Source organism: Euprymna scolopes, chromosome 36 (genome assembly GCF_053919585.1).
Source record: "Euprymna scolopes isolate OS-2025 chromosome 36, ASM5391958v1, whole genome shotgun sequence".
Taxonomy (NCBI): Eukaryota; Metazoa; Mollusca; class Cephalopoda; order Sepiida; family Sepiolidae; genus Euprymna; species Euprymna scolopes.
In genome coordinates, this window is record NC_136517.1 from 71,534,198 (window position 1) to 71,549,970 (window position 15,773).

Here is a 15,773-nt window from a genome sequence, read left to right on the forward strand (position 1 = left end):
CATAGAATTGCTTGTACCCCCCCCCCAAGACTGTCACTAAGAACTGATAAGTTATCACTTTTATCCATTGTGCTATGGGTTCATGCACCCAAACAAGGTCGGAAGTTACACCAGTCGAAATGTGAAGATGAGAATAGAAGCTTGAATTGCTCTTCTATTTTGCTATCTGTGATCCTGGATAACGCTGCTGATCCCTACTAATACTGATATAATCAGAATATTCAATTGGCTTAGATTCGGGCTTTCAAGTTTAAACACACAAGAAGGAGGAGGAGGAGAAGTAGGAGAAGGAAAGAGTTTATTCAAACACTTCAGGTGATTCAGACTAGCTGACCACTTCAGTATTTCAACAATTTTCCCACTCATTTTGAAGAAGGTAGTTTTGTGCTTTCTTTTAACGCTAGGAAAGTTATATTTCTTTCATGTTTCCATCTGTTGACATTTTTTTTTCACTAACTTCACTACAACATTTCTGGTCTATCAAGGATGTCTGTCCCAACATTTAACATGTATCTGTCGTGTGTGGCAACACTAATTGTGTTGCTCATGTCACTCGCAAAAATATCAGCTCAGAAATTTGCCATCCCCCATGACCTAATACAAAAGATGGATGGAAAAGCACCGGTCAGGATTTTCACTAGTGACGAACTGAAACAATACACCGGCGGTGTCGATGTAAGTCTCCTTTTTTTCTTTTTTTTTTTTAATTCCTTTTCTTATCTGTTTGTAACTTAAAATTTTCCCCCTTTTATTTTACACATTCGCTACTTTTTTCCTTTCTTTTTGGGTAATTCTTTACAATGACTCCACCATGAAAAAAATCTTGGAAATCATAGATTGGTCAATATAGTTGTCTCCCTTGTCCCTTTAAGGGCCATGTACATTGTCCAAAAGGTAAACATTACTTCCCCTTAGGGGTCATGTGAACCAGTCCATATAAACTCAAGCATGTAGGGCTCGAGTCTCTTTTTCCATTCTCATTTCTTATGCTAGACGTTTACGTAATAACAAAAAGGCCCCAGATGGTAATCGCAGGCAAAAACCATTCCTCCTACGATGGAAAGAATTAAAACTGTTTGAGCCAAACATGTTCACTTGTTTCCAGAACACTCTACACATGAGATAAGTTCATGCAAAACACGTATTTGCAAATCTTCATTTATCTTTTTCCATTTTTACTATTCTTTATTACTTGCCCAAATAAAAATGTTTAATTAATAAACACGGTTTGTATTTCTTCAAAAACTGTCACTCTCAATTCAACTTATCTTTGAGTAAATTTCCTCTTTTCGCTCATGTGAAAATTGAACTTCCTTCATGTACAAAAAATATCTTGTTTAATTTTTGAGGTGGCTTTTAAAATTTCATGCCTTTTTAATAAGCAATTATTATTTTTTTAATTAAAGACTAGTTTATACTGGTTCCTCAAACAGTGTTGACATAGTATATGGGTATGTCAATTTCCATCTTTATGTCAATTTCCATTTTTATGTCAATTTCCATTTTTATGTCAATTTCCATTTTTGTCAATATCCATTTTTATGTCAATTTCCATTTTTATGTCAATTTCCATTTTTATGTCAATTTCCATTTTTGTCAATATCCATTTTTATGTCAATTTCCATCTTCATGTCAATATCCATTTTTATGTCAATTTCCATCTTCATGTCAATTTCCATCTTCATGTCAATTTCCATCTTTATGTCAATTTCCATTTTTATCTACATTCTAATGATTATGGCTTGTATGCAGGAAAATTTTTGTGAAATTTCATGGCAAAAATTTGGTATTTACATGAGAGAATAAGCAACTATGATGATGTATTTATGTATTATTTATTAAAAAAAATTGTTTTTAATAAAAATAATCTGCCTTCGACGACATGCTGAACTCTTTTTATGTCTACATTTTTTGAGGATTATAACAACAAAAAAAAATGTCATTTAACTGTTAAAAGCAATATATTTATGTTATGTTTTTAATATGTTATCTTCTTAACTTTGCAAGTAGTGACCCCAATGCAAGGATGTAGAACCGGGGCGACAGTAAACAGCCCTAACACACCATCAGGAAAAAGCAAGTTGATCGGCAAGTTTATCATAAGTCTGGGTCATTGGTTACCTGACTAGGGTATTAAGACAGGGCTTCCGTGTCTTCTATTCTCCTCTAGAGTCATACGAATCTGAATAGACTACACTTTGAAAAGAAAAGCCAAAGAGTTAATGAGCAGACAATATTATTGTTTTAGTGTCAAACGGAAAAGTGGGAAAAAAGAACAAAAGATCATGTGGTTAGATTAAACAATGATTGATCGCGTCCTTGTCGTATAGTCGGGGACTCAACATATTAGAAAAAAACAGAACTAACATGGTGACTAAACCCCTCTTATAAGTATATCACACACACACATACACACGCACACACATATCATAGGACTGCGCGACAGCTCTTCATTCCGACCAGACTAGCACATCCCCCTAACCAGAAATCGAACCTTCAACCATCAAATTGGTAATCGTCAATTTTATCTAATGGGATAAATGATCATATGATTGATAGAATATTAAGATTAATTAGTGGTATTAGTATGTATGGAGAGAGAGAGAGAGAGAGAGAGAGAGAGAGAGAGAGAGAGAGAGAGAGAGAGAGAGAGAGAGAGATATGTACACGCTTTGCTACATTGGCATGACAATGTTTTAATCTGTACTTATTTATAACTAAGTTCTTTTCAAGCATGAGGAATAATTGAAGGTATTTGGATTAACTCTTATTTTTTCTTTTTATTCTTTTGATTTTCATCTTTAATGTGATTTTATATTTAATGTGATTTTATATTTAATGTGATTTTATATTTAAAGTGATTTTATATTTAAAGTGATTTTATATTTAATGTGATTTTATATTTAATGTGATTTTATATTTAATGTGATTTTATATTTAATGTGATTTTATATTTAATGTGATTTTATATTTAATGTGATTTTATATTTAACATGATTTTATATTTAATATGATTTTATATTTAACATGATTTTATATTTAATGTGATTTTATATTTAATGTGATTTTATATTTAATGTGATTTTATATTTAACATGATTTTATATTTAATATGATTTTATATTTAACATGATTTTATATTTAATGTGATTTTATATTTAATGTGATTTTATATTTAATGTGATTTTATATTTAACATGATTTTATATTTAATATGATTTTATATTAAACATGATTTTATATTTAATGTGATTTTATATTTAATGTGATTTTATATTTAATGTGATTTTATATTTAACATGATTTTATATTTAATATGATTTTATATTTAACATGATTTTATATTTAATGTGATTTTATATTTAATGTGATTTTATATTTAATATGATTTTATATTTAATATGATTTTATATTTAATGTGATTTTATATTTAATGTGATTTTATATTTAATGTGATTTTATATTTAATATGATTTTATATTTAATGTGATTTTATATTTAATGTGATTTTATATTTAATGTGATTTTATATTTAATGTGATTTTATATTTAACATGATTTTATATTTAATATGATTTTATATTTAATGTGATTTTATATTTAATGTGATTTTATATTTAATGTGATTTTATATTTAACATGATTTTATATTTAATATGATTTTATATTTAATGTGATTTTATATTTAATGTGATTTTATATTTAATGTGATTTTATATTTAACATGATTTTATATTTAACATGATTTTATAGTTAACATGATTTTATATTTAATGTGATTTTATATTTAATGTGATTTTATATTTAATGTGATTTTATATTTAACATGATTTTATATTTAATATGATTTTATATTTAATGTGATTTTATATTTAATGTGATTTTATATTTAACATGATTTTATATTTAATGCGATTTTATATTTAACATGATTTTATATTTAACATGATTTTATATTTAACGTGATTTTATATTTAATGTGATTTTATATTTAACATGATTTTATATTTAACATGATTTTATATTTAATGTGATTTTATATTTAATGTGATTTTATATTTAATGTGATTTTATATTTAACATGATTTTATATTTAATATGATTTTATATTTAACATGATTTTATATTTAATGTGATTTTATATTTAATGTGATTTTATATTTAATATGATTTTATATTTAATATGATTTTATATTTAATGTGATTTTATATTTAATGTGATTTTATATTTAATGTGATTTTATATTTAATATGATTTTATATTTAATGTGATTTTATATTTAATGTGATTTTATATTTAATGTGATTTTATATTTAATGTGATTTTATATTTAACATGATTTTATATTTAATATGATTTTATATTTAATGTGATTTTATATTTAATGTGATTTTATATTTAATGTGATTTTATATTTAACATGATTTTATATTTAATATGATTTTATATTTAATGTGATTTTATATTTAATGTGATTTTATATTTAATGTGATTTTATATTTAACATGATTTTATATTTAACATGATTTTATAGTTAACATGATTTTATATTTAATGTGATTTTATATTTAATGTGATTTTATATTTAACATGATTTTATATTTAACATGATTTTATATTTAATGTGATTTTATATTTAATGTGATTTTATATTTAATATGATTTTATATTTAATGTGATTTTATATTTAACATGATTTTATATTTAACATGATTTTATATTTAACATGATTTTATATTTAATGTGATTTTATATTTAATGTAATTTTATATTTAATGTGATTTTATATTTAACATGATTTTATATTTAACATGATTTTATATTAAACATGATTTTATATTTAATGTGATTTTATAATGTGATTTTATATTTAATGTGATTTTATATTTAACATGATTTTATATTTAATGTGATTTTATATTTAATGTGATTTTATCTTTAATGTGATTTTATATTTAATGTGATTTTATATTTAATATGATTTTATATTTAATGTGATTTTATATTTAATGTGATTTTCTCTTTAATGTGATTTTATATTTAATGTGATTTTATATTTAACATGATTTTATATTTAACATGATTTTATATTTAATGTGATTTTATCTTTAATGTGATTTTATATTTAATGTGATTTTATATTTAACGTGATTTTATATTTAATGTGATTTTATATTTAACATGATTTTAAATTTAACATGATTTTATATTTAATGTGATTTTATATTTAATGTGATTTTATATTTAACATGATTTTTTATTTAATGCGATTTTATATTTAACATGATTTTATATTTAATGTGATTTTATCTTTAATGTGATTTTATCTTTAATGTGATTTTATATTTAATGTGATTTTATATTTAACATGATTTTATATTTAACATGATTTTATATTTAATGTGATTTTATATTTAATGTGATTTTATATTTAACATGATTTTTTATTTAACATGATTTTATATTTAATGTGATTTTATATTTAACATGATTTTATATTTAATGTGATTTTATATTTAATGTGATTTTATATTTAATGTGATTTTATATTTAACATGATTTTATATTTAATGTGATTTTATATTTAATGTGATTTTATATTTAACATGATTTTATTTTTAACATGATTTTATATTTAATGTGATTTTATATTTAATGTGATTTTATATTTAACATGATTTTATATTTAACATGATTTTATATTTAACATGATTTTATATTTAATGTGATTTTATATTTAATGTGATTTTATCTTTAATGTGATTTTATATTTAATGTGATTTTATATTTAATGTGATTTTATATTTAATGTGATTTTATATTTAATGCGATTTTATATTTAACATGATTTTATATTTAACATGATTTTATATTTAATGCGATTTTATATTTAACATGATTTTATATTTAACATGATTTTATATTTAACATGATTTTATATTTAACATGATTTTATATTTAACATGATTTTATATTTAATGCGATTTTATATTTAACATGATTTTATATTTAACATGATTTTATATTTAATGCGATTTTATATTTAACATGATTTTATATTTAACATGATTTCATATTTAATGCGATTTTATATTTAACATGATTTTATATTTAACATGATTTTATATTTAACATGATTTATATTTAATGCGATTTTATATTTAACATGATTTTATATTTAATATGATTTTATATTTAATGCGATTTTATATTTAATATGATTTTATATTTAACATGATTTTATATTTAATGTGATTTTATATTTAACATGATTTTATATTTAACATGATTTTATATTTAACATGGTTTTATATTTAATGCGATTTTATATTTAATGTGATTTTATATTTAACATGATTTTATATTTAACATGATTTTATATTTAATGCGATTTTATATTTAACATGATTTTATATTTAATGCGATTTTATATTTAACATGATTTTATATTTAACATGATTTTATATTTAATGCGATTTTATATTTAACATGATTTTATATTTAACATGATTTTATATTTAATGCGATTTTATATTTAATGTGATTTTATATTTAACATGATTTTATATTTAATGCGATTTTATATTTAACATGATTTTATATTTAACATGATTTTATATTTAATGCGATTTTATATTTAACATGATTTTATATTTAACATGATTTTATATTTAACATGATTTTATATTTAACATGATTTTATATTTAACATGATTTTATATTTAACATGATTTTATATTTAATGCGATTTTATATTTAATGCGATTTTATATTTAATGTGATTTTATATTTAACATGATTTTATATTTAATGCGATTTTATATTTAACATGATTTTATATTTAACATGATTTTATATTTAATGCGATTTTATATTTAACATGATTTTATATTTAACATGATTTTATATTTAATGCGATTTTATATTTAATGCGATTTTATATTTAATGTGATTTTATATTTAACATGATTTTATATTTAATGTGATTTTATATTTAACATGATTTTATAGTTAACATGATTTTATATTTAATGCGATTTTATATTTAATGCGATTTTATATTTAATGTGATTTTATATTTAACATGATTTTATATTTAATGCGATTTTATATTTAACATGATTTTATATTTAACATGATTTTATATTTAACATGATTTTATATTTAACATGATTTTATATTTAATGCGATTTTATATTTAACATGATTTTATATTTAACATGATTTTATATTTAACATAATTTTATATTTAATGCGATTTTATATTTAACATGATTTTATATTTAATGCGATTTTATATTTAACATGATTTTATATTTAACATGATTTTATATTTAATGTGATTTTATATTTAACATGATTTTATATTTAACATGATTTTATATTTAACATGATTTTATATTTAACATGATTTTATATTTAATGCGATTTTATATTTAATGCGATTGTATATTTAATGTGATTTTATATTTAACATGATTTTATATTTAATGCGATTTTATATTTAACATGATTTTATATTTAACATGATTTTATATTTAATGCGATTTTATATTTAACATGATTTTATATTTAACATGATTTTATATTTAATGCGATTTTATATTTAATGTGATTTTATATTTAACATGATTTTATATTTAATGTGATTTTATATTTAACATGATTTTATATTTAACATGATTTTATATTTAATGCGATTTTATATTTAACATGATTTTATATTTAACATGATTTTATATTTAATGCGATTTTATATTTAACATGATTTTATATTTAACATGATTTTATATTTAATGCGATTTTATATTTAACATGATTTTATATTTAACATGATTTTATATTTAATGCGATTTTATATTTAACATGATTTTATATTTAACATGATTTTATATTTAACATGATTTTATATTTAACATGATTTTATATTTAACATGATTTTATATTTAACATGATTTTATATTTAACATGATTTTATATTTAATGCGATTTTATATTTAATGCGATTTTATATTTAATGTGATTTTATATTTAACATGATTTTATATTTAATGCGATTTTATATTTAACATGATTTTATATTTAACATGATTTTATATTTAATGCGATTTTATATTTAACATGATTTTATATTTAATGTGATTTTATATTTACATGATTTTATATTTAATGTGATTTTATATTTAATGCGATTTTATATTTAATGTGATTTTATATTTAACATGATTTTATATTTAATGCGATTTTATATTTAACATGATTTTATATTTAACATGATTTTATATTTAACATGATTTTATATTTAATGCGATTTTATATTTAACATGATTTTATATTTAACATGATTTTATATTTAATGCGATTTTATATTTAACATGATTTTATATTTAACATGATTTTATATTTAACATGATTTTATATTTAACATGATTTTATATTTAACATGATTTTATATTTAACATGATTTTATATTTAATATGATTTTATATTTAATGCGATTTTATATTTAATGCGATTTTATATTTAATGTGATTTTATATTTAACATGATTTTATATTTAATGTGATTTTATATTTAACATGATTTTATATTTAACATGATTTTATATTTAATGCGATTTTATATTTAATGCGATTTTATATTTAATGTGATTTTATATTTAACATGATTTTATATTTAATGCGATTTTATATTTAACATGATTTTATATTTAACATGATTTTATATTTAATGCGATTTTATATTTAACATGATTTTATATTTAACATGATTTTATATTTAATGCGATTTTATATTTAATGCGATTTTATATTTAATGTGATTTTATATTTAACATGATTTTATATTTAATGTGATTTTATATTTAACATGATTTTATATTTAACATGATTTTATATTTAACATGATTTTATATTTAATGCGATTTTATATTTAACATGATTTTATATTTAACATGATTTTATATTTAACATGATTTTATATTTAACATGATTTTATATTTAACATGATTTTATATTTAACATGATTTTATATTTAATGCGATTTTATATTTAACATGATTTTATATTTAACATGATTTTATATTTAACATGATTTTATATTTAACATGATTTTATATTTAACATGATTTTATATTTAATGCGATTTTATATTTAACATGATTTTATATTTAACATGATTTTATATTTAATGCGATTTTATATTTAACATGATTTTATATTTAACATGATTTCATATTTAATGCGATTTTATATTTAACATGATTTTATATTTAACATGATTTTATATTTAACATGATTTATATTTAATGCGATTTTATATTTAACATGATTTTATATTTAATATGATTTTATATTTAATGCGATTTTATATTTAATATGATTTTATATTTAACATGATTTTATATTTAATGTGATTTTATATTTAACATGATTTTATATTTAACATGATTTTATATTTAACATGGTTTTATATTTAATGCGATTTTATATTTAATGTGATTTTATATTTAACATGATTTTATATTTAACATGATTTTATATTTAATGCGATTTTATATTTAACATGATTTTATATTTAATGCGATTTTATATTTAACATGATTTTATATTTAACATGATTTTATATTTAATGCGATTTTATATTTAACATGATTTTATATTTAACATGATTTTATATTTAATGCGATTTTATATTTAATGTGATTTTATATTTAACATGATTTTATATTTAATGCGATTTTATATTTAACATGATTTTATATTTAACATGATTTTATATTTAATGCGATTTTATATTTAACATGATTTTATATTTAACATGATTTTATATTTAACATGATTTTATATTTAACATGATTTTATATTTAACATGATTTTATATTTAACATGATTTTATATTTAATGCGATTTTATATTTAATGCGATTTTATATTTAATGTGATTTTATATTTAACATGATTTTATATTTAATGCGATTTTATATTTAACATGATTTTATATTTAACATGATTTTATATTTAATGCGATTTTATATTTAACATGATTTTATATTTAACATGATTTTATATTTAATGCGATTTTATATTTAATGCGATTTTATATTTAATGTGATTTTATATTTAACATGATTTTATATTTAATGTGATTTTATATTTAACATGATTTTATAGTTAACATGATTTTATATTTAATGCGATTTTATATTTAATGCGATTTTATATTTAATGTGATTTTATATTTAACATGATTTTATATTTAATGCGATTTTATATTTAACATGATTTTATATTTAACATGATTTTATATTTAACATGATTTTATATTTAACATGATTTTATATTTAATGCGATTTTATATTTAACATGATTTTATATTTAACATGATTTTATATTTAACATAATTTTATATTTAATGCGATTTTATATTTAACATGATTTTATATTTAATGCGATTTTATATTTAACATGATTTTATATTTAACATGATTTTATATTTAATGTGATTTTATATTTAACATGATTTTATATTTAACATGATTTTATATTTAACATGATTTTATATTTAACATGATTTTATATTTAATGCGATTTTATATTTAATGCGATTGTATATTTAATGTGATTTTATATTTAACATGATTTTATATTTAATGCGATTTTATATTTAACATGATTTTATATTTAACATGATTTTATATTTAATGCGATTTTATATTTAACATGATTTTATATTTAACATGATTTTATATTTAATGCGATTTTATATTTAATGTGATTTTATATTTAACATGATTTTATATTTAATGTGATTTTATATTTAACATGATTTTATATTTAACATGATTTTATATTTAATGCGATTTTATATTTAACATGATTTTATATTTAACATGATTTTATATTTAATGCGATTTTATATTTAACATGATTTTATATTTAACATGATTTTATATTTAATGCGATTTTATATTTAACATGATTTTATATTTAACATGATTTTATATTTAATGCGATTTTATATTTAACATGATTTTATATTTAACATGATTTTATATTTAACATGATTTTATATTTAACATGATTTTATATTTAACATGATTTTATATTTAACATGATTTTATATTTAACATGATTTTATATTTAATGCGATTTTATATTTAATGCGATTTTATATTTAATGTGATTTTATATTTAACATGATTTTATATTTAATGCGATTTTATATTTAACATGATTTTATATTTAACATGATTTTATATTTAATGCGATTTTATATTTAACATGATTTTATATTTAATGTGATTTTATATTTACATGATTTTATATTTAATGTGATTTTATATTTAATGCGATTTTATATTTAATGTGATTTTATATTTAACATGATTTTATATTTAATGCGATTTTATATTTAACATGATTTTATATTTAACATGATTTTATATTTAACATGATTTTATATTTAATGCGATTTTATATTTAACATGATTTTATATTTAACATGATTTTATATTTAATGCGATTTTATATTTAACATGATTTTATATTTAACATGATTTTATATTTAACATGATTTTATATTTAACATGATTTTATATTTAACATGATTTTATATTTAACATGATTTTATATTTAATATGATTTTATATTTAATGCGATTTTATATTTAATGCGATTTTATATTTAATGTGATTTTATATTTAACATGATTTTATATTTAATGTGATTTTATATTTAACATGATTTTATATTTAACATGATTTTATATTTAATGCGATTTTATATTTAATGCGATTTTATATTTAATGTGATTTTATATTTAACATGATTTTATATTTAATGCGATTTTATATTTAACATGATTTTATATTTAACATGATTTTATATTTAATGCGATTTTATATTTAACATGATTTTATATTTAACATGATTTTATATTTAATGCGATTTTATATTTAATGCGATTTTATATTTAATGTGATTTTATATTTAACATGATTTTATATTTAATGTGATTTTATATTTAACATGATTTTATATTTAACATGATTTTATATTTAATGCGATTTTATATTTAACATGATTTTATATTTAACATGATTTTATATTTAATGCGATTTTATATTTAACATGATTTTATATTTAACATGATTTTATATTTAATGCGATTTTATATTTAATGTGATTTTATATTTAATGTGATTTTATATTTAACATGATTTTATATTTAACATGATTTTATATTTAATGCGATTTTATATTTAATGCGATTTTATATTTAATGTGATTTTATATTTAACATGATTTTATTTTTAATGCGATTTTATATTTAATATGATTTTATATTTAACATGATTTTATATTTAACATGATTTTATATTTAACATGATTTTATATTTAACATGATTTTATATTTAATGCGATTTTATATTTAACATGATTTTATATTTAATGTGATTTTATATTTAACATGATTTTATATTTAATGTGATTTTATATTTAACATGATTTTATATTTAACATGATTTTATATTTAATGCGATTTTATATTTAACATGATTTTATATTTAACATGATTTTATATTTAACATGATTTTATATTTAACATGATTTTATATTTAACATGATTTTATATTTAACATGATTTTATATTTAATGTGATTTTATATTTAACATGATTTTATATTTAACATGATTTTATATTTAATGCGATTTTATATTTAACTAGATTTTATATTTAACATGATTTTATATTTAACATGATTTTATATTTAACATGATTTTATATTTAACATGATTTTATATTTAATGCGATTTTATATTTAACATGATTTTATATTTAATGCGATTTTATATTTAACATGATTTTATATTTAATGCGATTTTATATTTAATGTGATTTTATATTTAACATGATTTTATATTTAATGCGATTCTATATTTAATGTGATTTTATATTTAATGTGATTTTATATTTAATGTGATTTTATATTTAATGCGATTTTATATTTAACATGATTTTATATTTAACATGATTTTATATTCAATGAGATTTTATATTTAATGTGATTTTATATTTAATGTGATTTTATATTTAACATGATTTTATATTTAATGTGATTTTATATTTAATGTGATTTTATATTTAATGTGATTTTATATTTAATGTGATTTTATATTTAACATGATTTTATATTTAATGTGATTTTATATTTAATGTGATTTTATATTTAATGTGATTTTATATTTAATGTGATTTTATATTTAATGTGATTTTATATTTAACATGATTTTATATTTAATGTGATTTTATATTTAATGTGATTTTATATTTAATGTGATTTTATATTTAATGTGATTTTATATTTAATGTGATTTTATATTTAACATGATTTTATATTTAATGTGATTTTATATTTAATGTGATTTTATATTTAATGTGATTTTATATTTAATGTGATTTTATATTTAACATGATTTTATATTTAACATGATTTTATATTTAATGTGATTTTATATTTAATGTGATTTTATATTTAACATGATTTTATATTTAATGTGATTTTATATTTAACATGATTTTATATTTAATGTGATTTTATATTTAATGTGATTTTATATTTTACATGATTTTATATTTAATGCGATTTTATATTTAACATGATTTTATATTTAACATGATTTTATATTTAATGTGATTTTATATTTAATGTGATTTTATATTTAATGTTATTTTATATTTAATGTGATTTTATATTTAATGTGATTTTATATTTAACATGATTTTATATTTAACATGATTTTATATTTAATGTGATTTTTTATTTAATGTGATTTTATATTTAACATGATTTTATATTTAATGTGATTTTATATTTAATGTGATTTTATATTTAATGTGATTTTATATTTAATGTGATTTTATATTTAATGTGATTTTATATTTAATGTGATTTTATATTTAATGTGATTTTATATTTAACATGATTTTATATTTAATGTGATTTTATATTTAATGTGATTTTATATTTAATGTGATTTTATATTTAATGTGATTTTATATTTAATGTGATTTTATATTTAACATGATTTTATATTTAATGTGATTTTATATTTAACGTGATTTTATATTTAATGTGATTTTATATTTAATGTAATTTTATATTTAACATGATTTTATATTTAACGTGATTTTATATTTAATGTGATTTTATATTTAATGTGATTTTATATTTAATGTGATTTTATATTTAATGTGATTTTATATTTAACATGATTTTATATTTAACATGATTTTATATTTAATGTGATTTTATATTTAATGTGATTTTATATTTAATGTGATTTTATATTTTACATGATTTTATATTTAATGCGATTTTATATTTAACATGATTTTATATTTAACATGATTTTATATTTAATGCGATTTTATATTTAACATAATTTTATATTTAACATGATTGTATATTTAACATGATTTTATATTTAATGCGATTTTATATTTAATGTGATTTTATATTTAATGTGATTTTATATTTAATGTGATTTTATATTTAACATGATTTTATATTTAATGCGATTTTATATTTAATGTGATTTTATATTTAACATGATTTTATATTTAACATGATTTTATATTTAATGCGATTTTATATTTAATGTGATTTTATATTTAATGTGATTTTATATTTAATGTGATTTTATATTTAACATGATTTTATATTTAATGCGATTTTATATTTAATGTGATTTTATATTTAATGTGACTTTATATTTAATGTGACTTTATATTTAATGTGATTTTATATTTAATGTGATTTTAACATTAACGTATAACATGATTTTATATTTAATGCGATTTTATATTTAATGTGATTTTATATTTAATGTGATTTTATATTTAATGTGACTTTATATTTAATGTGATTTTATATTTAATGTGATTTTATATTTAATGTGATTTTATATTTAATGTGATTTTATATTTAACATGATTTTATATTTAACATGATTTTATATTTAACATGATTTTATATTTAATGCGATTTTATATTTAACATGATTTTATATTTAACATGATTTTATATTTAATGCGATTTTATATTTAATGTGATTTTATATTTAATGTGATTTTATATTTAATGTGACTTTATATTTAATGTGACTTTATATTTAATGTGATTTTATATTTAATGTGACTTTATATTTAATGTGATTCTATATTTAATGTGATTTTATATTTAAAGTGATTTTATATTTAATGTGATTTTATATTTAATGTGATTTTATATTTAATGTGATTTTATATTTAACATGATTTTATATTTAACATGATTTTATATTTAATGCGATTTTATATTTAACATGATTTTATATTTAACATGATTTTATATTTAACATGATTTTATATTTAATGCGATTTTATATTTAATGTGATTTTATATTTAATGTGATTTTATATTTAATGTGATTTTATATTTAATGTGATTTTATATTTAATGTGACTTTATATTTAATGTGATTTTATATTTAATGTGATTTTATATTTAATGTGATTTTATATTTAATGTGATTTTATATTTAATGTGACTTTATATTTAATGTGACTTTATATTTAATGTGATTTTATATTTAATGTGATTTTATATTTAATGTGATTTTATATTTAATGTGACTTTATATTTAATGTGATTTTATATTTAATGTGGTTTTATATTTAATGTGATTTTATATTTCATGTGATTTTATATTTAATGTGATTTTATATTT

At 16.6% G+C, this 15,773-nt stretch overlaps 1 protein-coding gene across 1 annotated transcript in view; it reads left to right on the forward strand.

The window, feature by feature from the left end:
- The first annotated feature begins 282 nt into the window (after window positions 1–282).
- The window catches only part of LOC145260582 (uncharacterized), a 42,896-nt gene continuing 27,405 nt past the window's right edge, over window positions 283–15,773 (forward strand). The window contains exon 1 of the mRNA XM_080118859.1: window positions 283–675. Coding sequence (XP_079974985.1) covers window positions 487–675 — 189 coding nt within the window. The 5' untranslated portion in view covers window positions 283–486. The remainder of the gene's footprint in view (window positions 676–15,773) is intronic.